Below are 24243 nucleotides of genomic sequence, written 5' to 3' on the forward strand. Positions count from 1 at the left end.
TCCTTCATACCACTTATCATCATCTGACAAACTATAAAGCTCACTTGTTTTACTGTCTTCTCCTGTCACGATGGGAGTTCAGTGCAAGGAGTCACTCACATGCTAATAGCCTTGGTTGACTCAGTCACCGTCCTACCTCCCTAACAACTACAATAGTGCCTGACACATAACAAGCGCTCAATAAACATCTGTTGAATGAACCTTAACACTGACCCCCATATGGTGAAGATTCTTATTCTTCTCATCCTGTAAAACAAGAGGATGAAAGCTCTACGGTTAAGTAACCTGACCCAGATCCCTCAGTGAGAAAGTAAGTCCCATGGGAACACGGTACTCTGATGCACCACGCAAGAGTCTCTTCAAATGTGGCACTCAACTGGATTTTAGGTGGCTCCCCAGATCAGCTCTGAAAAACACTTCAGGGGGCACCTGGGTGGCTCAGTGAGTTAAACCGCAGACCTCAGCTCAGGTCATGATCTTGTGGTCTGTGAGTTTGAGCCCCGTGTCGGGCTCTGTGCTGACAGCTCAGAGCCTGGAGCCTGCTTCCGATTCTGCGTCTCCCTCTTTCTGCCCCTCCCCTGCTTGCTCTCACTCTCTCTCTCTCTCAAAACTAATAAACATTTTTAAAAATTTTAAAAAAGAAAAGAAAAAGAAAAACACTTAAGAATACAGATTGGCAAAAAATAAAAATTTCGTATCTTAACCAAAAATTAACTCAAAGCGGATCATGGACCCAAATGTAAAATGTAAAACTGTAACTCCTTTAGGGGGGAAAAAAAAAAGAACAGGAAAAAATCTCTGAGATTGAAGGCAAGGCATGGAGGTCTTAACCTTTTCGCCAAAAGCACAATTCATAAAAGGAACTTTTGATAAACTGGCCCTCATCAAAATTAAAAATGGTTAGGGCTCCTGGGTGGCTCAGTCAGTTCAGCTTCCGACTCTTGATTTTGCCTCAAGTCGTGATCTCGCAGTTGTGGGATCAAGCCGCATGTCGGGCTCTGTACTGACAGCATGGAGCCTGCTTGGGATTCTCTCTCTCCTCCCTCTCTCTCTGTCCCTCTCCCACTCATTCTCTCTCCTCTCTCTCTCTCAAAACTAATAAATAAACAGTTTTAAAAAACGGTTGCTCGGGGCGCCTGGGTGGCTTAGTTGGTTGAGCGTCTGACTTTCACTTAGGTCATGATCTCACAGTTCGTGGGTTCGAGCCCCGCGTCGGGCTCTGTGCTGACTGCCAGCTCGGAGCCTGGAGCCTGTTTCAGTCTGTGACTCCCTCTCTCTCTGACCCTCCCCTGCTCATGCTGTCTCTCTTTCTCTCTCCTAGAAATAAATAAAACATAAAAAAAAAAAAATTTAAAAAACGGTTGCTCTGTAAAAGCCCAGGTGAAGAGTATAAGAAGGCAAGCTAAAAGCAGGGAGAAAATACTTATATATCATATACTCAGCAAAGACTAGTATCTAGAATATGCAAAGAACTCTCAAAACTCAAAAGGAACAAATGAATTACCCAATTAGAAAATGGGCAAAGACATGAACAAATTCACCAAAGAGGATATACAGATGGGAAATAGCACATGGAAAGATGTTCAATAGCATTAAGCATTAAGGAAGTGCATCTTGGGGTGGCTCAGTCAGTTAAGTGTCTGACTTCGGCCAGATGATGAACTCATCACTCGTGGGTTTGAGCCCCACGTCAGGCTCTGTGCTTACAGCTTAGAGCCTGGAGCTTGCTTCTGATTCTGTGTCTCCCTCTCTCTCTGCCCCTCCCCTGCTGAGGCTCTGTCTCTCTCTGTCTCAAAAATAAATATTTTTAAAATTTTATAAAAAAAAAAAAGAAAGAAAGTGCATCTTAAGACCAGGATGGGCAATCACTACACATCTCTCAGAATGGCTAGAGAAAATGATGACAATACCAAATGCTGACACAGATGCAGAAAACTGGATCACTCATACGTTGCTGGTGAGAACATAAAACAATACAGCCATTCTGGCAGTTTCTGATAAAAACGAAATTTGCAAATTATCACGGGGACCCATCAGTTGCCCCTGTGGGCTTTGATCCCAGAAAACTAAAAACTCATGTTTGTGCAAAAATTTGTACACAAATATTCACAGCAGCCTTACTTGTAATAGCCCAAAATGCCCTTCGACAGGTGAATAACTACTCACCTGTTAAACAAACTGCAGTGTGTGTCCACACCATGGAATACGATTCAGCAATAAAAAAGGAATGAACTACTGATATACACAACGTGGATGAGTCTCCAGGGAATTATGCGGATCAAAATAGCCGATCTTAGTGCCAAGACAATTCGATGTGAAAAGAATACTCTTTCCAACAAATGGTGCTGGGGCAATCAGACTTCCTCATGCAAAAGAATGAAGCTTGTCCCCTACCTCACATCGTATGTAAAAACGAACTCAAAATGGATCAAGGACCTAAATGAAAGAAGTAAAACTAAAAGAGTCTTAGAAAAAATAGGGGTAAATCTTTGTGACTTTCGATTAGGCAATGGTTTCTTAATATGGTATCAAAAGCACAAACAACAAAAGAAAAAACGGATAAGCTGGACTCCCTCCAAATGTAAAACTATTGTGCTTCAAAGGACACCATTAAGAAAATTAAAAAATAACCCATAGAATCGAAGAAAATATGTGCAAGAGTCTAGTATCCAGAATACATAAAGAATTCTTACAAGTCAGTAATACAAAGACAAATAACCCGAATGCCTGGGTGGCTCAGTCGGTTAAGCACCCGACTTAGGCTCAGGTCATGATCTCGTAGTCTGTGGGTTTGAGCCCCCCATCAGGCTCTATGCTGACAGCTCAGAGCCTGGAGCCTGCTTTGGATTCTGCGTCTCCCCCTTTCTCTCTGCCTCTCCTCAGCTCGCACTCCGTCTCTCTCTCTCTCTCTCTTTCAAAAATAAATAAACATTAAAAAAAATTTTAAGACAAATAACTCAACTTAAAAATGGGTAAAAAATCAGAATAGACATTTCTACAGAGAAGACATACAAGTGTCCAATGAGCACGTGAAAAGTTGCTCAATATCATTAACCATCAGTGAAATTCAAATCAAAACCCTACTGAGATATCATTTCACACCCACTATGAGGGTAATTATCAAAAGACAGATAACCAGAGTTGGTGGGAATGTAGAGAAAGTAGAACCTTCATACATTGCCGATGGGAATGTACAAATGGTACAGCTCCATACAATGCAATATTGTTTGGCAATAAAGAAAAGATAAATAAGTACGTGCTCCAACCTGGATAAACCTTGAAAACATTAGGTTAAGTCACAAAGACTACGCATTGTATGATCCCATTTATATGAAATGTCCACAAAGAGGCAAATCTACAGAGACAGAAAGCAGTTTTATGGGTGCCTACGGCTGGAGATGGTAGAAGGAAACAGGGGGAGGGAACCACTAAAGAGCACAAGGTTTCTGGGGTGCCTCAGTCGGTTGAGTGTCCGACTCTTGATTTCGGCTCAAGTCATGAACTCACTGCACTGACTGTGGAGCCTGCTTGGGATTCACTCTCTCTCTCTCTCTCTCTCTCTCTCTCTCTCAAAATAAATTAACAGAAAGAAAGAGTACAAAGTTTCCTTTTCGGGTGATGAAAATGCTCTAAAACTTACTGTGGTGATGGATGCACACCTCTGAATATGCTATAAACCACTGGACTAACTCTAATGAGTGAATTTATGAGATGTGAATTAAATCTCAATAAGCCTGTTTCCAAATTTTTAAAAGTCAGTTTCAAAGGGTTATATGCTATATGATTTCATGATTTATGTAACATTTTTGAAATGGCAAATTTTTTAAAAGTTTATTTTGAGACACAGAGAGCACCAGCATGGGAGGGACAAAAAGAGAGGGGGAGAGAGAGAATCCCAAGCAGGCCCCACGCAGCACAGAGCCAGACAAGGTGCTTGATCCCACAAACCATGAGCTGAAATCAAGAGTCGGACGCATAACCCACTGAGCCACCCAGGTGCCCCTGGAATGGCAAAATTTTACAAACGACGGGCAGATTAGTAGATTCCAGGGGCTGGAGTTGGAGGAAGGGAAGCAGGTGAATATAGATAAAAAGGGCCATGCAAACTGACCGAACCATTCAACATCTTGACTGTGGTTATAAGCACACAAACCTGTACCCCTGATAAATTGTATAGCACTAAATACACACACGTGCACACACACAAATAGGGACAAGTGAAACAGGGGAAGTCTGAATAAGATCTATGGATTGCATAAATCTCAATACCCTCACTGGAATATTACCCTACAGGTCTGCAAAATGTTACCTTTGCCGGAAACAGGGGAAAATGCATAGGGAATCTCCGTAGCTTTCTTTTCTTTTCTTTTTTGAAAGTAATGTCTATATCCAGTACGTGGCTCAAACTCACGACCTGGAGATCACGTGTCACATACTCTACTGACCGGGCCATCCAGGCACCCTGCAGTTTTTCTTACGATTGCATAAGACTCTACAATTATCTCAATAAAAATTCCAATTAAAATATACTGAAATCTGTTCTATTTTATTCTCAATTTCTCTTCAGATTAAACAAGTGTCCTCTGGTGCATGAGTGCCGTAGCTCCTAACAGCTGCTTACACCCTTTTTAACGAGGAAGAGCAGACCTCAGGTTCAGATGCCCCCAACAAGAGAATCCAGCTGAAATTTAATAACACACTTTTTTAATGATATTTAGTTGTTTATCTAGATGATATAATGCAGAATTAAGAACGCAAATTCTGGAGCCCACCACTCAAGGATCCCAAAGCCAGGTCTGCCACTTACTAGCTATGTGACCTTGTGCCAGTCACTTAACATCTCTGTACTTCAGACACCTCATCTGTAGAATGGGTTTAACAAGAGTACCTAGATCAGTGTTGTGAGTTTGAAATCACTGTGTGTGTGTCTGTGTGTGTGTTCATACCCATATGTATAAGTGTCTGGCACAAACTCTTAGCTATCATTATTAACTTTACCAAAACAAGGACTGGGGGGAAATCACCACCTATTAGAAAATTTGAGAAGCACAAGTGCTGGCCAAATTACCTCTCAGAATGTACCCCCTTGGTCCCGCCCACCGGAGCCCTGAGCCCATACCCGGGTGTCGGTCGGGTGTCGGGAGGAGGGAGTTGGACCAGGAGACACCCACCTGCGCACTTGGTGCGGCTGATGAGGGGGGGCCCAGGGCGGCCGGTGCCGCCCTCACCAGGGCGCGTGAGCAGCACGCTGATCTCGTACTCCGTGTCGGGGTCAAGGTGCCACAGCTTGTACGTCTGCAGGCTGACGGCGTGCACCTCGGCCCATGGACCGCGGGACATGCGGTACTCAATCTCCTTGCGCACGATCGGCCCGTCGCCAATGATGGAGTTGGTGTTGAGCTGGATGATGAGGTAGGTGGGACCCGCGCGCAGCAGCTGCGGCGGCGCGATGGGGGTGGGGGGCTCTGCGAGGACGTGCGGAAGAGGTAGAGCCGAACGATGCGCTGTGAGACCCTGCCCTCAACTAGGGATCCCAGCACACCCAGGTCCCCAGTGACCTTCCCTGTCTTCCCAGGGGCCTTGGTGAAGCGCCCAGACCCTCGACTAGGCTTCCTCGCTGGTGCCCACTAAATCCCCAGGCCTTAAGGGGTGTCCGCTCCAAAGGCTGACTCCGCCCTCACCCTTAAGCCTACACCCGGTCTCTCAATCCCGTCTGAATCCCCAAGGACTCGTGTTCCGGGGCTGACCGCACGCCCGTCGGGTCAATCCCGGGTCCCCACAGCCTGACCCGGCCTCGCATGGCTCACGTCCGGACTGGGTCTCCCCGCCTGCCTGCTTCTCAGTCACACCCCGCCCCCTGGAGCAGACCCCCTCCCTGGAAAGAAACTGCCCCCCTCTACAGACCAAGCNCCGGCCCCGCCCCTCAGATGGTGCAGGTCCCACCCCCAACCCCACCCTGGGAGAGCGTCCGTGCGCGCTGACCCTTGACGATGAGCTCTGCAAAGTTGGAGACGCCCGCGCCACGCGGGGCCTGGGACACGCAACGGTACAGGTCCTGCTCCGAGCGACTCACGGAGGCCAGCAGGAAGGTGGCCAGGAAGCGCCGGTGGCTGATGTGCCGCACGCTGGCCGCGGGCACCAGCTCCCCGCTCTGTCGCTGCGCAGGGATAAGGTCGACAGCGTCAGGAGCGCGGGAGAGGGAGGGTCCCCAACTCCCCCATCTCGCTCTAACACTGGCCAGGGGAGTAGTCCATGTCCCGGCCCCCATTTAGCCGTCCCTAGTACACAGGGGACTGATGGGGTTCCTGGAACCAGCTCCATCACAGGAAGGTGCCGGATGAGAAGCTGATTAAGGGAACGTGGTCTCTGCCTCCGATGGAGGGCAGTTGGGGGGTCCTGGAGCCACCCTCTGTCCTGGAGGTATAAGAGGCCCCAAGAGGGCAGAGCAGAGCCTAGGTGAGCACAGCGATGCGTGTACATGGGTGCTGGAAAATGAAGGAACGACTCCGCACCCCACAAGGGACCCAGGTCCCAGAAGAAGTCTCCCCCCACCCTGCCTAAGGTCCTTGCACCCCCTCACCTGCAGGAGAAAGCGTTCGGCCTCTGCCGCTCTGCCGGCTGCCATGCACTGGAAGGAGGCGTTCTGGCCAGCGTTGACCTCCACATCGCCCAGGCGGGAGAAGTGCGGGGCCTTCGCTGCGGGAATAGAGCCACAGTGTGAGCTGGGCCTGTGCCCCCCACAGACAGGAGCCACGGCCACCCGCACCCCTCACCCTGCACCCCAGTGGGCCGGGACTCACCGCAGGGGTAGCTGAGAAGCAGGATGTCATCTAGGCCCATGTAGCCCCTGCGGTCTGGGGAGATGAGGGCCTCAAACAGCACCTGGGGGAGGTGGGAGGTTCCCTGTCATATCCCTCCAGCCCCACCTGGGGAGGTGTCCACAAGAGACCCCTTTTAGCTCTGCTCCGGTCCCATGTTCCTCAACCAACAGAGGTCAGCCCAACTCACAATGACCTTCCCTACCAAGCTGGCCAGTTGTGAGAGAGTGTGTCAGCAGCCAGAGCTCACAAGTTCAAGGTCAGAGGCTCTATCCCAGTCTGGAAAGTTACCTACAAGCCGGAAAACTTTTCCCAGCAGACAGGCTTTCCAGGTCAGCACTGTTCCAACTCATCCTTGACCCCAGCCACAGACCATTTCTATTGACAATGCTCTCTGATGCTGAACCCAGACCGTAGCAGCACTGAACGGCCTGATGCTGACCACAGGCTGACCCCTGACCTTGACCACATATTGCCTCCTGATGCTGAACACAGACTAATTCCAACCTCAGTCACTTGCTTACTCTGACCTCAGGCTGACACCCCTCTTCCCCCACCCCTAAGCAGAGGCTGACCACAGACCAAACCCAGCCTACCTGATATTCATTGGGCCAGAAGGTGCTGACAGCCAGCTCTGCCTGGTGCCACTGCCGACCATGCGATCCAGTCATATTCCAGACAGCACTGCCCAGGGGACCCCCATTGACACGCACGTAGATGCCCAAGGTGCCCGGGCTGTGCCCATCCCGGCTGTATAGGAAGTAGCTGAACTGCACACAGTGGGTATCATTCTCACTCAGGCTCTGGAAGATGACATGGGCCCGTTGGCCTGGGCCATGCTGGGAAGCATTGACCATCAAGTAGGAGCCTAGAAGGGGAAGAGGCAGGAGCTGAGGAGGCTTCGGGAGGATCAAGGTCAGGTGGGCAAAGGAAGGGGGCAGAAACAAAGGACTCCAGGCATTTGGATCCATTAGGAATCAAGGGTTCTGAGTTCTGGTCCCAGCTCTGACTCACTAGCTTGAGTCCCTTCACCTCCCTGCATCTGTTTCCCAGAGGAGAGAGCAAAAAAACGCACAAAACTGACTCTCTCAAAACGCTTTGTGGTCCCTCACCACCTACAATCACAGTCCAAGCTCATGCTGATCTACGACTTTCCCCACGTTCTGAGCTGCCCTTGGAGGCAGGAACTAACTAACTAGGTCATTCCTCTAGGAGTCAAGAGTCTGGCACATGACAGGCCTTCAAAGCTACCTTTTCTGAAGTCCTCCCTCGCTGTCCCTCTACAGGCTTCTCTCCTGGCCCTTGGATCATTAATAAAGTGTCTGTCTGTCTCCCCACCAGCCTGTGATGCCTCGGGGGCTCCACTGTGTCTCCTGCACAGGTCTAAACCCAAGCTGAATGAGTGTGTAGAACAGAGGTTGAATAAAAGGACTCGAACTTCCCTTCCAGCCCCCGCCTTGGGTCTAAAGGCCTGAGATACAATGCTCTCGATTTCCAACCTGGAGAAAGGCAGGAATCTTCTTCCTCAGATCCGGGCTGTATACTGGCAGGGAGTGGAGGGGGGCTGGCAGGGTGGGGGTGGGCTGGACTCCTTGAGACCTGGTTAGGGGATTATGGCTTCCCTTTTGTGGGGAGAGGGCCCCAGCAGCAGCCAAGGGGGTGCCCGCAGCCACCCAGTGCTGCCTCCTCCCGGGCTTGGCTGTCAGCCAACACAAGCTCATTCAGATCCCAAACCACGAGGCTCCCAGCTCTGGGAGGGCTCCCCAGGGACTCCACTGGAGGGGCTCTCATTCATCTCTACAAGCCAGAGCTCCTGGATCAGTCCTGGTGGGAGAGTAAACAGAACTCCCAAGTCCCCATCCGCACCCAGAAAGGGGCACATCCTGGCCCCCAGCAGTGCCTCCTGGCCCGCTCCTCTGCCCTCTCCTCTTCCCGTGTGCAGCTGCGTGTCTCCCTCTTTCAGTCGGACGCCTTGTTCTTGCCTCTTCCCCCAGATCCTCTGCCCCTCTCTGTCCTCGCTTCTTCCCTGGATTTTCTTCTGCATCTCTCTCCTCTCCTTCATTTCCTCCCTTCACTCCTGTGGTTCTCCCTTCTCCCGTCTCTGAATCTCCCTCCTTCCTCCACCCTTCACCCCCAACTCCCTTCCCTAGAATGTGTGCCCCGAGAGAGCAGAGACTGCGGCCCTCTCGCTGACCACTGTGGCCCCAGGATCCAGCACAAGGCCCACTAAATTTCTCTCTCCCCTTTCCCACTGGGCATGTCCCTAAGGGTACGAGAGAGAGAAGCAGAGCCCACACAGGGTGCCTGCCATGGTGGGCACCTTGACAGATCACTGTCACGCAGGTCAGTCTCTGATACCCGCTAGCACAGAGGTCAAACCAGGAGCTGAGAGCTGTTTCTGCAAAGGCAGAGAGGAATCCCCCAGGGAGGGTGCAGTGTGAGCAAAGGCACAGAAAGGGGAGGCAGGGAGGCCTCCAGGAGGCAAGGTGAGCGGGAGGAGACGAGGCTGAAAGGCTGCCCATGCCAGGCTGCAGAAGACCACTCTGGTGGCTTCAAGCCCTGGCCTCACCAGTGAGAACCTTTACTGCTCCTCCCCAAATGCCTGACAGCTGGTGCAATTGCAGCCATGTTGTGAGTGGAGTAGCAAAGGGCCTGGTCCGCTGCTATGACAGGGTGAAAAGGAGGGGGTCCTTAGGCTGTCTACTTCTGGGGTTCCCTCAGCAAGCCCATCTGGTTCGCACACGATGCTATGTCTTCTAACCCAGCCTTTATCAGTAATAAAGTTAATGGATTTGGCCTCCATCTTTCTTATCCTGTTCTGAATTCCCAGTTAATTCTGCACCCCATGCAGAGGGCCCCCTCAAATACCTCCAAGAATAGCAAGCAACCATTAATTGAACCCCTACACACCACTCCCATGTTACCTTGTAGGCATTACCTCTAATTACCCTATGAAATGGATTAGTGTGCTCCCCACTTTACAGTTAAGAAAATGGAAGCTCAGAGAAGTTAAGTGACTCGCCCAAAGTCACACAGCTGGGACAGTGATGAGGCCCAGTCTTCATGATTCTGGAACCAGGATAGCAGGGGCCCTCATCAGAGTGGGAGACCAGTACTCCTGTAATCCAATAATCCACGTAATTAGTCTCCTGACCCCCAGTCCAGTGCTCACATTGCTGTAAATGCCTCATCGTGAAATAGGGCAGAGCAAGGTAGAAATTGGGAAGGATCTAGGACTTCCAGGAAGAAGGGGGCAGAGGAATGAAGGTTCTAGAACATCCAGCCCCCAGTGTTACTGCTCCATCAGCACCAGCATCTTCAAGTCCTGGGAGACAAGGATTCAGAGGCTTCCAGGGAGAAGAGAGCCTCCCTGAAGGTGGAAGACAGGAAGACCTGACGTGAGTAGGGTGGACCCTGAGCCATGCAGGGGGAAGAAGGGGAAGTGGGTTTTAACTTAACGGCTAGAAGGGACTTTGATTGCTTCAACCTGCACCCATTTTACAGGTAAAACTACCTGATATACACTATTGGACAGTGTCCACAGAGCCCCACATGCATGGTATCATGTATGTCCTTACAGATGCAAAAGCAGCTGAGGCCCAGAGAGGTTAAGGAATGTTCCCAGGGTCACACAGCAGGGGTCTAGAACTAGAAGGAGACAGGGGGGAATGGGAGCTGAGAATGGACTCACCGTGAGGCAGGTCTGCAGGAGCCCGGGTCCCAGGGGGGATCTGCACTTGGTCCCACTGGAAGTCATCGTACTGGGCCTGGCTGTACTCGCAGGGCACTGATGGGTCACTCGCCTCTTCGAAGGTGCAGCCGGCTGTGAGGGCAGGGCCTGGTCAGCCCTGACTAGGGCAGCACCGCCGGCCAGGAGGCTCCCCTGCAGGTGCCCCTCACTGCCCTGCCCACCCAGCCCCCCCCCCCGAGGCCTCCCCTCACTGCTCCCTCCAACAAAACTCTCCCTCCTCCAACCCTTTCCCTCTTTTCACTGTCTCCACCCAATAGTGAGACGTCCCCACACTGCCCACCCCCAGGGTCACACACTGCACAACCACCCACCAACGAACAGAGATCTCCTCTCCTAACTGCTACTCAGTTAGCACTACCTGCCCCCCCACCTTCATGTAAAGGACAGATAGTGCGCCCCAGGATGGGCAGGCTCATGAATGCGCTAAGCCAGCCCTGACGGTATCTCCTTAAAAATAACAGCGGCCACCGATCATCTCAGGCTGGGAACAGCCCCTGTGCAGCGCGAACGGCTCAGTGTGGCATCTCATCTACGCCTCGCCTCCTGAGGCGGGGACCCCCGTTATTCCTGATTGACAGGTGAGTTTAGGGGACTCAGTCATTGCCCAGTCGCCCAGCTCTGATCTCTACCTGCAGGCATGGGACACGCAAAACCTCGGTCACGCGTGGCTGGGCACATGCACGACTAGAGAAGCAAGTTCCCACGATTCGGACCCATATTTACAGTTTAAACGAGGAGAAGAGGAAGGAGGGAAGAAGGCGGGGTAGAAACAGATGTGAGTCCTTTGCCTGGTAATGAGGCCCATGTATCTCAGGAGCTCATCAGAGCCCTGAGTCGGGCACCGAATAAATGTGAGAACACCACCAGTTGGAGAAGTAATGGCAAAATGGTTCCTGCAGTCACTCCCAAAGCTGGGTGCTTGCAGCCCCATGGCAGGCCGTCCAAGGCATCGGGGACCCAGGAAAATGCGTGGGTAAGTGGTGAGGAGGCACGTGCACATTAGGCCGGACCCTGTGCAGGGTACATGCCAGCTGCCGGCACTTCTCCCCACCCGATGGATCAGGTGACTGAGGCCCTGGAGAATGAAGGCCTCCATCCACAGTACAACATGGTGGTTATGTGAGTGGGCTTTGCCATTAGACAGACGTGGGATTAAATCTTTTTTTTAATGTTTATTTGTTTTTGAGAGACAGAGATAGAGCATGAACGGGGGGAGGGGTAGAGAGAGAGACACAGAATCTGAAACAGGCTCCAGGCTCTGAGCTGTCAGCACAGAGCCTGACGTGGTGCTCGAACTCATGAACCGTGAGCTCATGACCTGAGCCAAAGTCGGACGCTTAACCAACTGAGCCGCCCAGGCGCCCCAATTAAATCTTGACTCTCATTTGTCAAGCCGTGTGAGTGTGGGCAAGTCACTTCTTTCTGAGCCTCAGTTTCCACATCTGCATGTGCGGTTGTTGAGGATGCGATGTGGGAGTCCACTTGCCACGACGCCCAGCACGTGCGAGCCTCAGGACCTGGCAGCCCTTCACAGGTGCTGCTTAAGCCTCCACGAGCAACACACAGAAGCCGGACTTGAACCTGTGTCAGTCGGATACCAGAGCCCATGTTTCCTTCACTATGAGAAGGAGCACAGCCAAGCTCTTCCCAGGCTCAAAAAGAGGAAGGAAGAGAAACTAGGGAGTGAGAGCCACGTGCCAGGCACGGCGGGCATTTGCCCCACGGGAAGGACTCCACTTTCAGGGGGCTCTTCTGTTTCACTGGCTGTGGGGACTTCTCTAGGTTGTTACACAGATCACATGGAGGAGCATATGGAAACATGGGGCTCGCCCTTGTTGGGGGTCTCCCGTACCTCTCCTGGCACCCCACTGGAGTGTAAAACAATGAGATGTGGGCATGAGGCTGGCACTGAGAGAATCCTCTCTCCAGAGCTAAAGCAGGACCCCTGGCTGAGCTCTTTGCCTCTTTGTATGAAAAGCTCTGGTCGGCATCATGCCCTGTGGCCTGTGGGAGGTAAGTTTTTAACCCAATCTGTGCTGAGAAGGCCTCAATTCTCCCTCTAGAAAATGACTCACAGCACAGCACAGAGGGAGGCCATGGCCAGTAGGGTTGGTCAAAGAGGGCTTCCTGAAGGAGGGGGCAGCTGACTTCATTCAGCCTGAGCTGAGTCTGCAGTCTGCTCCTGGGGTTCTCAGCCAAGGCCTCCCTGAGGCAGAGGGATTGCCAGGAAGGGAAGCCCAGGATCTAGAGCCTGGAGGGAGCTCAGGCCCTTCCTATTCCTTTACAAGGCAGCTGCCCAAGGAAGTCTCATCCATGGCCCTGAGGCAAGCCTGGGAGTGCCAGCTCCTTGCCCCCCCACCCCCACCCCGTCCATCCTAAGCCAGGGCACATGAGCTGTCAGGACTCCCAGACTGACCAACTTAGTCAGATGGACACTCAAGACCATGTAACCTTAGCCAGAGTAACTCCCAGACTGACTGACCCAGGTCAGTGAGCCCCAGACAGACTGACCTCAGCCAGAGCGGCCCCTACATCATCCAGACCATCTGACTTTATCCAGAATGACCACCAGATTGCCTGACTGACCCCGGACCAGCCAACTCTGGCCAGAGTGGCCCCTGACCTGTGCCAAATGCCTCCTACAATGGGCCTCCCTGGCTGACCTTCCCCCTCCACAGCATCCCCTTAGGCAGAATGACTCACTGTCCCTGGTCCATGCCCACCCTGAGCGCTGCATCTCTGGGGCCGGGCCGATTCCAACAACAGCCCTTAGAGGATTATCTCGGGGGTCCAGGCTCCCCTGTGAGAGCCGCACCCTCACACTCTCCCCAGCTCACCCTGGGATGGGAAATGATCAGGCCTCCCAGGTCCTAAAGAAAACCCCACCACCTCCTGTCTGGAAGGTTCAGGAGCCCCAAGGCTAAGTCCCAGCTCCTGCTAGAGAGAGACCCAACTTCTCCTGGAGGCCAATGGCCAGATCAGACTCTGGGTTCAGAGCAAGGATGGTGGCAGGGAATCCCTCTTGACTCTGTCAACATAGACACACGGGCCACGGCCGTGCACACACATGTGACCACCTCTGTGAGAGGGCTGCCACGTTCCACCGTGACCAGCTATGCCCAGGCAACTTCACAGTAATTCAAAAGGCGGGACTATTATTATTCCTGTTTTACAGATGGAAACTGAGACTCAGAGAGATGAGGTGGCTTGTCTAAGGCCACACTCTAAGTCCTAGAAGCTAGGGTTTAAGCCACCTACTTTATTCAAGGAGACTGGGTCCAGACAAAATACGGCCCTGCTTTTCCCATGACCGCATGTGTTAATTCGGTTCCATTCACAGAAACTTTGTTCACTGACAGCATAAAGCAGGTCTCAGCCTGGCACTATTAGAGGCCTAAGGATAATTAAGGTCCTGTCCTGGCTTCAAGGACCTCCCGGTCTGAATGGGGGTGACAGAGTAAGACAGAGCAGAGAAGGGTCAAGGCCACAAAGGGCATCCCAAGCAAAGATTTTCTGGAGGTGGGTGCATGTGAGCAGGGCATGGAAAGATGGGTATCGTTCTGGCCAGCAGAGATGAGTAGAAGAGCATCTGAGGCAAAGGAGGGCAGGGAGTAAATACACAGCCCAGAGCATAAAGGGGAGCACAGACTGGCCAAAGCAATGGGAAAGGAGGCGGGAGAAAGGAAGACAGGCCAGATCAGGGAGGGAGGGCCTTAGGCGTCGGGGTGAGAAGTTGGAATTGGGAAGCCAGAATGGGTGTTTGAGCAGGCTTCAGAAGAGTCGGTGAGAAATCCTCTAAACCAGGAGGGGGGCGGGTGGGTTCTCCAGAGGGCACCACAAGATCGGGAGGGACAAGCCACCATCAGATGCCAGGAACTGGGGTCCCCATCCTAGATGCAAACAGCACACACTCTAGTCACACCCAGAGAGATGCCCAACACACACACACACACACACACACACACACACACACAGAGCCACATACTCCCTCCCCCCAGCCTAGTCCAAGCCTTAGGGACACAGTTGCAGCCAGGCTGGGGCAGGGAGAAAACCAGACCCCACAAGGGGGACCCCATCTCTGTCCTGGCCTCCCAGAAAGGGTGGGCTCAATCAACCCAGGACCCCCACCGGTTCCCCCAGCCTCAGCTCTAACTGGCCCAGCTACATTCCTCAGCTAATCTCCCCAATCTGGCAGGCGGTTGCTGAGGCAACCGTCAGCCACAATTTGGGAAGGCAGGATGGCTTATCCACATCCGGCTGGGCCGGGCTGCGGATGGGGCGATGGAAGGGGCAGGCAATCTCAGCAGGAAGAGTCAGGGTGTGGGAAGGGGTTCTCCCCCGCACGAGGGCCTCCACGTCTCCATTTGCGTGCGTGCGTGTGTGTGTGTGTGTCTGTGTGTGTGTGGCTGTGACAGTGACAGCTCAGTACCCACTTGTGAGCACGCAGCTGGGAGGCAGGAGACCTGGATCTAATTCCTGCTGAGCCTCGAATTCCCTGTGTGACCTGTGGCAGGTGACTTGCCCCTTCTGAAGCTCTGCTTCCTCACCTACGAAATGAGAATGGGGACCCAGGTGACCTAGAAGGCCACATCCACCTCTAGCATTCCGGTTGCATTTGTGTGAGTACGCCCGGGAGCAAGGATAATTCGAGGGCAGAGAGACTATGGGGCAGAGGTCTGTGAGAGTGAACGTGGGCCTCAAGTGAGGGTCCCCCAGGCAGCATGCTGTGAAGCTGTGGGTTTGTGGGTACCCGTGTGCGGAGGTATATGAGCACATTCAGGGGGAAGCAAGTACCTACACGGTGAATATATGTGGTGGGGTCGAGGGCAGCTGTGCACGCATGTGCACGCGCATGTGCGTGCGTGAGCCCCAGACTTTCCTCCCCACCAGCCAGGGAATAGTGCTCTGTGCCAATGGTGGCTTCCAGCCATGGTATTTTCTGAAGGACCCGAGGTAAACAGAGTTTGTTTGCCATGAGATCTTTGTTCTTTTTGATTTGTCAGTAGAGCATCCAGTTCCCAAGGGCGCCCCCAGAAGAAACAAAACCTCCCCCAGCGGGCTGCAAGTTTAGGGGCTGGGATCATACCCAACCACAGGCATAGCCCCAACCCCGGCCTGGGGAAACCAAACACAACCCCAATGACTGCACTGTTCTATTTCATCATCATCCGAAGCCACATCTCTATTCTAGGTAGCCCAACCCAACCCTGCAACCAACCCTAGCCTCACCCCTGGACGTTCTTGCCCAACCCAGACCTGTCCTGGGTCTCCACCCCAACTGCAGCTCCATGTCAGGCCCATCTAGCCCCACTTCCTCCTTTCCTAGGGTCAGAGACTGTCTCTGACACCTTCGGACCCCATCCCGAAGCCCTGTGTATAATAGGTAGGCCAACAGTGGCTGGACTTATTGACCCCACAATCCCAACTAGTCTGACCTCAACCAACCCCACCCAGGCTCAAGGACCATGACTCCAGCTCAGAGACCTGGTCCAGCCCATTTCACTGCTTTACTTGCCCAGATCAACACATCCAGACTCCAGCCCGGGCTGCCCACAGCTGTTCTCCAGAGCCCTGAAGAACTGATGAGTACTTAATTAAGGACAGGGGTGACCACCTTCTAATCACCCAGGATTCAGCATGGCTGTAACCAGGAAGATCACCGCAGGCAGGGCCACAGAGAGAAAAGGCTGCACTGGTACCCCCCCTCCAACAGGAGCCAACACACATCCCAGCAATGCCAGCATCCTTCCACTTCCACTGAGGATAGAAGGAAGCCAACTAGAGCAGGGGAACCCTAAGCCAGAACCACTCCCCATCTCCCTGATCAATACATCACAAATTCCAAGGAGAACAGTAGGGCTGCCATGGTGGCACCCTAAGGGGAAGTCACGGGGCTTGGCCCGACTCCAGACAGAGGCAAGGGGCTGAACGAGGGGCTGCGCTGTGCCGAGGTACGGCGGGCAAAGAGTACACAGACACTTGCAGGGCAGACACTGTGTCGTGTAAAAACAGCGCAGCAGGGCAAGGAGGCAGAGGGCCATGTGGAAACCCATGCGGTGTGAAAATCTATACTTGATAAAGGTCCGCGGAGACAGAGGGCTACGCAGTGCCCCAGCGTGGTGCGTTGAGAGCTCGATGCAGCAGCTCCACACTGTTCAGAGGCAGAATACAGTTACACAACACGGGGGAGCCGAGCCCATGGTGTGTGCAGACCCCCAGTACAGCATGGCAGAGCTGGCCGGCGCCACGATGCAGCATAGAGGGGCCACAATCCATTGCAGGCATGACCCAGAAGGGGGCGCCGGTGCAGCACCTCTGGGGGTACACTGGGCTAGTGCTCGGTGCTGTTTGACAGGTGGATGGAGGAACGCCAAGGTGCTAAGTTCAAGCCTTACTGGTTCTTCCCCCTCTCCAGACACCAGCAAGGGCCAGGTACATAGCTGGTGCTCCATGACTTCCCACTGAAAGTGTGTGTCCAGTGTCAGCATGCACAACAGTACAGAGACACGGAGATGAGAGGGTGTGGCGGGGCGCAGAAGGGACGGCCGGGTGCTTAAGCCCGATCCAGAATACAAGCCCGATACAGTCCTGAGGAGCCGGGTAGGTGCAGACTCAAGGGTGGGGGTAGAAAGAGGCACAGAAATAGAGTGCGGTGGGGATGCTGTATGCAACAGTGAATTCAACTCAAGGATTCTGGGGTCCTAAAACCCAGCAGAGTCAGCATGGCCTTACAGGGAGCCCCTGTACAGGGCAGGGAGAGGCTCAGGGCAATAATCCTGAGTGGTGCAGAGATGCAGAGATGCAAAGCTGGGTCCTGTGCAAAGGTGCTACCCGCAAAATCCCAAGCCGGTCCCAAAGCCCAACAAAGCAGCTCCAAGCGGCGTGTGAGTACAGACTCCCTGAGCAGCATGCGGTGTGCAGCAGAGGCCCCAGCAAGGATGTTGCTCAACTGGGCCTCCCACAGAAATCCTGGGGAAAGGCTGGCAGCAGGCTCCTCAGCGGCAATACCAAGAAAGGCTGGCATGCCGTGAGGGGCAGCGTTCCGGCAGCAACGGCGCAGAATACTGTGATGGGTTTGGCCGGAAAGCAGGCATCCAGCTCAGGGCAGGACAGCAGTGGGACAGAAGCGCTGTGTGAGGCAAAGGTGTGCCGTGCTGGGACAGTGCCAAGGTAGAATGCAGAGCAGCTGTGCCCAGACACGCGGGGAAAGTCCACATGCCCAATGCAGTGCACACCCAGGGCATTAACGCAGTGGACGACAGAGATGCCGTGTGATGTGATGCTGCACTGTTGCGGTAACATGCCATCTGTTGGCACAGTGCCGGGGTAGAGAGCCAGGAGCTATGCCCAAATCCTTAGGGAGGCCCCAAGCCCAGGGCAATGGCCGCTGCCCAGGGAGGTATTAGGGGGCAGGACAGAAATGCCCTAGGAGGCAGACATGCAACGTGGCCGTCGAAAGCCACGTGCTCGTTCCCAGCAGTGGTGCAGCGTCAGGGGCTGGGAGAGCGCCCCCTCCTGATGCAACAGTGCCATTTGGTAGACGAGAGCTGCAAAGACGCTAATGGCAGTACAAGGGCGGGACTGAGGCGCAGGATGGTGGGAATGCGGAGGCGGGGTGGACAGCCCCCCGCCAGGGTCCACACAGCCAGTGCAATGCCGAATCCCAGCACGGCATGCGGTGCAGGGCTGAGATGTGGTGTAGATTCGGTGTATCCGTGCAAGGATACACTGCCGCGGCCCGGTCCTGAGCCGCGAGACCCTGGATCGTGGATACTCACAGCCGTCNAGGCGGGCGCCAGGGTCCACACAGCCAGTGCAATGCCGAATCCCAGCACGGCATGCGGTGCAGGGCTGAGATGTGGTGTAGATTCGGTGTATCCGTGCAAGGATACACTGCCGCGGCCCGGTCCTGAGCCGCGAGACCCTGGATCGTGGATACTCACAGCCGTCCCGAGCCATGATGTAGGGCGGTTATCAGCGTAAAGCAGAGACGGCACACACTGCAAAACTGTGGCAGAGAGGTTGCACGTGCTGTGATGCACTGGAGAGCAGACCCATGGAAAACTCCGTGCCTCTAGCTCTGCCAGCCGGGGGACCAGCTGATCCATGGTTTGGGGGCTGAGGCCCCACCTGCCCTTTGGACTTCCCTCCACCCTGCCCTCCTGCCCCCACATCTTCCACCCCAGTGATTCTCCAAGGGCACAGGACGAAGCCACTGCTGCCTGTGGGACGGGCAGCCAGAACTGATCACATTGTCCAGGTATTTATATCTGAGCGGGGCCCCAGCATGCTGGCAGGCAAACAATGAATTCAGATTCTGCTGAAAAGCTTTTGGGCAATTAAAGCAAATCGCCTGGCCCCCAGCCCAGGGCAGGGCAGTGTGGGGTACGACAGGGCAGAGACAGAGAGGGAGACCTCTTGGACTAGGCTCTGGTGCAGGATGATCTGGAAGTGGGATGAACAATGGGAGGATGTCAGAGCGAGCCGGATCTAACAACCTGTCCGGTCGCTCCTACCCCTCACCCCCCACCGCCAATACCTCCGGGGCCTGGGCTTCATCAGAAGTGAAAAATAAACTTTCCTGAGCGTGTAGGATGCCTGCACACACACACACACACACTTAATAATCGTTAGCACTTCCACCATGCTTACTACGAGACAGGCCCCATTCTAACTACACACGTCTGTCGATAAAATATATCCTCATGGCAACTCCATGCAGCATGTTCTATAATTATTCCCATCTCACTACACACCCAGAAAGGGCAAGCAACTTGCCCAAGTGTTACACAGCTAGTGGGGGGGAGGGGGGGAGAGAAGGGAGGCTGGGACCAGAACCCAGAGCCTGTGCTCTTCACCACGCTGTAGGTAAAACACATATTTATGCACACGCACAACACGACATACATGTGAACACACATACATGCATTCTGAGCAACGTATGCCCACTCAGCTAAGACCAACCTATGCTTGTCCACACAGGTTTCTTTTTTTTTAAGTGTTTTTATTTATTTATGTTGAGGGAAGGGGGGAAGGAGACAGAGAATCCCAAGCAGGCTCCTCACTGTCAGCGCAGAGCCTGACGCAGGGCTCCAACTCACAAACTGTGAGATCATGACCTGAGCCGAAATCACGAGTCAGATGCTTAACCGACTGAGCCACCCAGGTGCCCCTGCGTAGGTTTCTGACACCTCCCACGTGTCACCTCTTATCCCCCAACTGCCCCACATACCCCCTGTTCTCTCCATCTGCCATCTGTCCCCCAACTCTCAGCTGTCCCCCACCACCTGCTCCCTCAGCCCCAGCTGTTCCCAGTCCCCAGATACATCCCCAGCTGTCCCGCATCCCTTCTGATTCACCATTAGATCATGAGACCTGCACCCTGGGAAGGTGCCCACGATTTCCTCTTCTGGGCCAGCAACAGCCTCTTCTGGGCCATCCACTAGAGTCACCCCCCTGCCATTCAGCAGGCAGCGACCGCCCTGCCTGGGGCAAGCCAAGGGGGCACAAGGGCCCCCATCCACAGCTGCCCTCAGGAGCCCCAGCTCCACACCCCACCCGCTCCCAGCCCTCCCTGCACACCCAGGGGCTCACATCAATGCAAACACTGAGCAAGCGCCAGCCATATACAAAGCCCTGGGGACAAGAAATGACAAAGACCCAGCCCAGCCTTCATGGGGCTCCTGGCCTGGTAGGCGAAAACGATGGAGAACAACTCAGCGAGTTGTCATACGTGCACTTAGGGAGAAATCTGAAAAACTGCAGGGGCAGGGTGGGGGAGCGGTCCAGGAAGGCTTCACTGGGGAAGTGACAGAGCTGGGATCCGAGGCTGAGCAATCAGCAGGCTCCCACGAGGGGGGAAGGGCCTGGAGGGCATTTTCTGCAGGAGGCACAGCTTGTGCAAAGGCAGAGAGCTGCGGAAGGGCCTGGGATCAGCACCGGCCTGGTGATCCTGGATCAGAAGTGGACAAGGAGAAATGTGGTCCGCGGAGGAGAGGCACAAACACGAAACTCTTCCAGAAAGCAGGGTCCGCATCATACAGATTTGGGTTTTGTCCTCTGGCCAAAGGCTGGAGACCCTTCGGCTTGGGGCAAGGGAGTGGCAGCATCCTTTGTCTGCCTGCCAGAGATCATTCAGGCCACCGGTGCTGCCGCAGCACCGGGGAGTTGATGGCAGAAGGGAGACCACGAAGGGGGGCTACTGCAGCAGTCCTGGCACGAAATGATGGGCTGGGAGGAAGGGGCCATGGGTTCAACTAAACCTTTGATGGCTGCTGAGTGATGGTTCAATCAGACCAGTTCTACTCCCTGAGGCGTCCGGGCCTCACACCTCCAGAAGAGCACTGTCCATGGAACTTTCTGCTCTGATAGAAATGTTCGCTACCTGCACCGACTAATAGATAGCCACGCGAAACATGAGAGTCTGCCAAGTGTGACCAGGGGGTTGGTTTTCTATTTTCATGAACCTGAACCCGTTTAAATGTAATAACCACATGTGAGGAAGTGGCCACCATATTGGAAAGTATGGGTAGAAAACATTTCCATCACCGTAAGGAGTTCTGGTGTAAGAAGTCCTATTGCAAGTCAGCTCTAGATTAACGATGGAGGAGCTGAACCACGAGAGCCTTCTCCAGAGACTCCTGGCCTTGGGGTCTGAAGGGAGATTGGGAGGCAAGCCTCGGTCCCTGGTCCACAGCTGCACACAGTCACCAGGACACCCCCTACCCAACATATGCACACCCCTTTCCTGGAGACATGCACGCCTAAACATACAAGCAGACACACCTACCACAGGGCACCCCCACACCCAGACTCACAAACACCTAGATACTCCAATGCATGGGTACCCCGTTCCTGGGCACAGATACCCCACACTCTGATATCCAGGTACTCGGGAACTCAACACCCAGCCACCCAAGTACTGACACAGCTGCACACGTGGACACAACACAGAGGTGCCCCCTCACGTGAACACCCATTAACTTGAGAACTGCCAGACACCCAAGTACACCCCCCTTTGGACACAGAGACACTGGGACATCCTTAGGTTGGAACACCCTGGTCCTCCCACACCCTGGAGCTGGGACACCCACACCTAGATAATGAGATACCACCCACCCAAATAGGTGTGCACCCAAACTCCAGGAATTTGACAGTTAGATATCAAGACCCCCTAGCAGCGGGCTTTCCAGGGATCCAAGTAGCTGGTCACCTCCATATTCCAAACTCCGATCCTGCCACACAGGGTGACCAGATGGCTAGACACCCTGATAAGCCACAAATATGTTCTGTGCCCCAGGCTACAATCATACAGTCACACACACACACACACACACACACACACCTCACCTCACCCCACTCTGCCCAGATGCCAGGGTCACACCTGCACACACCTCACCAGCCTCTCGCATCCCCACCTGCAGGGTCACCACCAGGAGGAGCCCTCCTCCCTTCCCGGGAGCTCACCAGCAGCCAAGACACACACAGGCTGTGACCCCATCTGCCCACTCCTACATGTGGGACAGAGAGCTGAGGGAGTCCCCCGCTCCTGATGCGGGCCGCCCTCCCCCCTCCTGAGACGCTCGGTTGACGGTTGGGACTCGATGCTTCTCACCACCTGCTGAGGCCTCCAGCACAAAGGCTGAGCCTGGGGGCTGGACAGGCCCAGCCAGCTGCTGGGAGGGGGGAGGGGAGGCTGGGCTGGGAGCTGGGGGGAGGGGCTGGCAGGCAGGAGACCGCTCCCTTCAGTCTCTGCCAGGGCCTCAACCTCCCCAACTCACAGCTCCCAGAGGACTCTCTACGTGGCCTTTTCACACACAACACCATCCCCCGGCAGAATTTTCCAGATTCCTGGAGGGAAAACCTAGTTCTTTAATCTCTACTTTCAATGGAGTCAGTGCGCCCCCGTCTGGCTTCTCCAGCTCAGAACCTGACCCACTGGATCTCACTCATTCTTTCTTGCCATTCGGCAACGGTGGCCCAGGACTTGTATCTGGCACTAAGGATTCAGAGGTGAGCTAAATACCCAATCTCTGTCCTCACAGAGCTCATGGTCTGTATGGGAGAAGCGACCAATAAACTGTAATTACAATAATTACAATGCTTTGAAACAATCGAGGCAACTCTAGCTAACCCACCCCTGCACGAAATGGCCACCCCACAAGTCTAGCTTAGCAGAGAAAGCATGGAAGGATGGCAGCATTCCTCAAGCAAGCAGGTGCCGACCCTGAATTTTCTCTGAAACATGATCCGGGCAGGGGGCGGCCAAGGAGCTCAGCACCCCCACTCTGGACATACTCACCACCTCCTGCTGAGTCTCCTCCCCATCCCCCCACCCCCACCCCAGGGAGAAAGGCCAGCTGCTCAGACAAGCCTTTATTGCCCAACCTGAAACCACTGGGCAGCCTCTCCCTCATTCCTGCTGTCCACAACCCCAACAACCAAAAGGACAAAATGAGCTAGAACACAGAGGAATAAATTATTGCCAGATTTGCATGACTGGGAGACATCACACACCCACCCTCCGTGGGGCAGGGGACTCAGGAGGCATTCAGGGAGTTGGGCTGACTTTACCCAGGTGGGGGCAAGGGCAGATCGCACCCTGTCTACAAAGTGTTCATTTATGAATGAAGCTCTAACAGTAATAGCTACAAGGGCTCCCAAGAACTTGAGAAGTGAAGTGACTGGCCCAAGGTCACAAGGACAGCAAGTGGCAGACTTAGAATTTGAATCAGGTCCCCCTGGCTTCAAATCACAGTTTCTGGGGCTCTGTAACAGTCCTCAAAACCATGTTTTATTCCCTGGCACTCACAGAGCCTTACTTTACCATCTACCGAGTACCACACGACATTATTAGGATGCCGATAAGGCAGATGAGGAAGCAGACCCCCAGTATGGAAGTAACTTGCTCAAGGTCTCACTCTCATCCCAAACTTCGGTTCCTGATCACCCCTCACACCCTGCTGGCAGGAGGTAAGGCACAGGAGGGCTCCTGGAATCAAGGGGAAGGTGGTAGGGGCTGGGGGAGCGGGTAGTATCCCTCCGGTTTGATCTCAGGGTGGGGGAGGGGTTGAGGGGGTTCAGGAAGCCAGGACCCAGCTCGGAGCCAAAGGCAGGAGCAACAGCGGCGGGAGCCAGAAGAGCTCCGCCGGAGAGGCCCAACCTCGATCCGATCCCGGGGAGGCCAGTTCTTGGAGGCCAGCGGCCAGGAGGAGTCTCCCTGGGGCCGAGGTGGCCCGGCACGTGCCTTGGCTCTGATCTCTGCTGGGGCGTCTCCCCGTTACTCAGCGCCCTGGGTACCAGGCTGGAGCCACCCAAACGGTGGCTGGCAGGATGAGGCCCGGAGAGGGATGCCCCAGGGGACATGTGGGGCACAACTTCGCGGGAGAGGGCCACAGTCTGGGATCCCAGGCCCCAGGGAGGGCGGGGCGAGTCAGACACACGCACACGGCCGACACACGGTCCACAGCACACGCGGACACACAGACACAAGCTCCGGATACATACATTCAGATACGCGCGCGCGCACACACACACACACACACACACACACACACACACACACCGCGATCACACAGCAGGCAGAAGCACCGAGACACACGCTCACATACGTACGTACACACACACACCGCGGTCCGGGCCGGCGGGGAGGCCGCACAAAGTTGCAGAGTCGAC

The 24243-nt window shown here is 54.1% G+C and overlaps 1 protein-coding gene across 3 annotated transcripts in view; it reads right to left on the reverse strand.

The window, feature by feature from the left end:
- The window catches only part of PTPRU (protein tyrosine phosphatase receptor type U), a 75202-nt gene that overhangs the window by 49913 nt on the left and 1046 nt on the right, over window positions 1-24243 (reverse strand). For all 3 annotated transcript variants that reach the window (XM_077775610.1, XM_077775609.1, XM_077775608.1), the window contains exons 2-7: window positions 10510-10641; window positions 7415-7686; window positions 6801-6882; window positions 6581-6696; window positions 5983-6157; window positions 5172-5465 (exon numbers count right to left, since the gene is read on the reverse strand). In XM_077775610.1, the coding sequence (XP_077631736.1) occupies window positions 5172-5465; window positions 5983-6157; window positions 6581-6696; window positions 6801-6882; window positions 7415-7686; window positions 10510-10641 (1071 nt within the window). The remainder of the gene's footprint in view (window positions 1-5171; window positions 5466-5982; window positions 6158-6580; window positions 6697-6800; window positions 6883-7414; window positions 7687-10509; window positions 10642-24243) is intronic.

Source organism: Crocuta crocuta, unplaced genomic scaffold (genome assembly GCF_008692635.1).
Source record: "Crocuta crocuta isolate KB4526 unplaced genomic scaffold, BGI_CrCroc_1.0 scaffold127, whole genome shotgun sequence".
Lineage (NCBI taxonomy): Eukaryota > Metazoa > Chordata > Mammalia > Carnivora > Hyaenidae > Crocuta > Crocuta crocuta.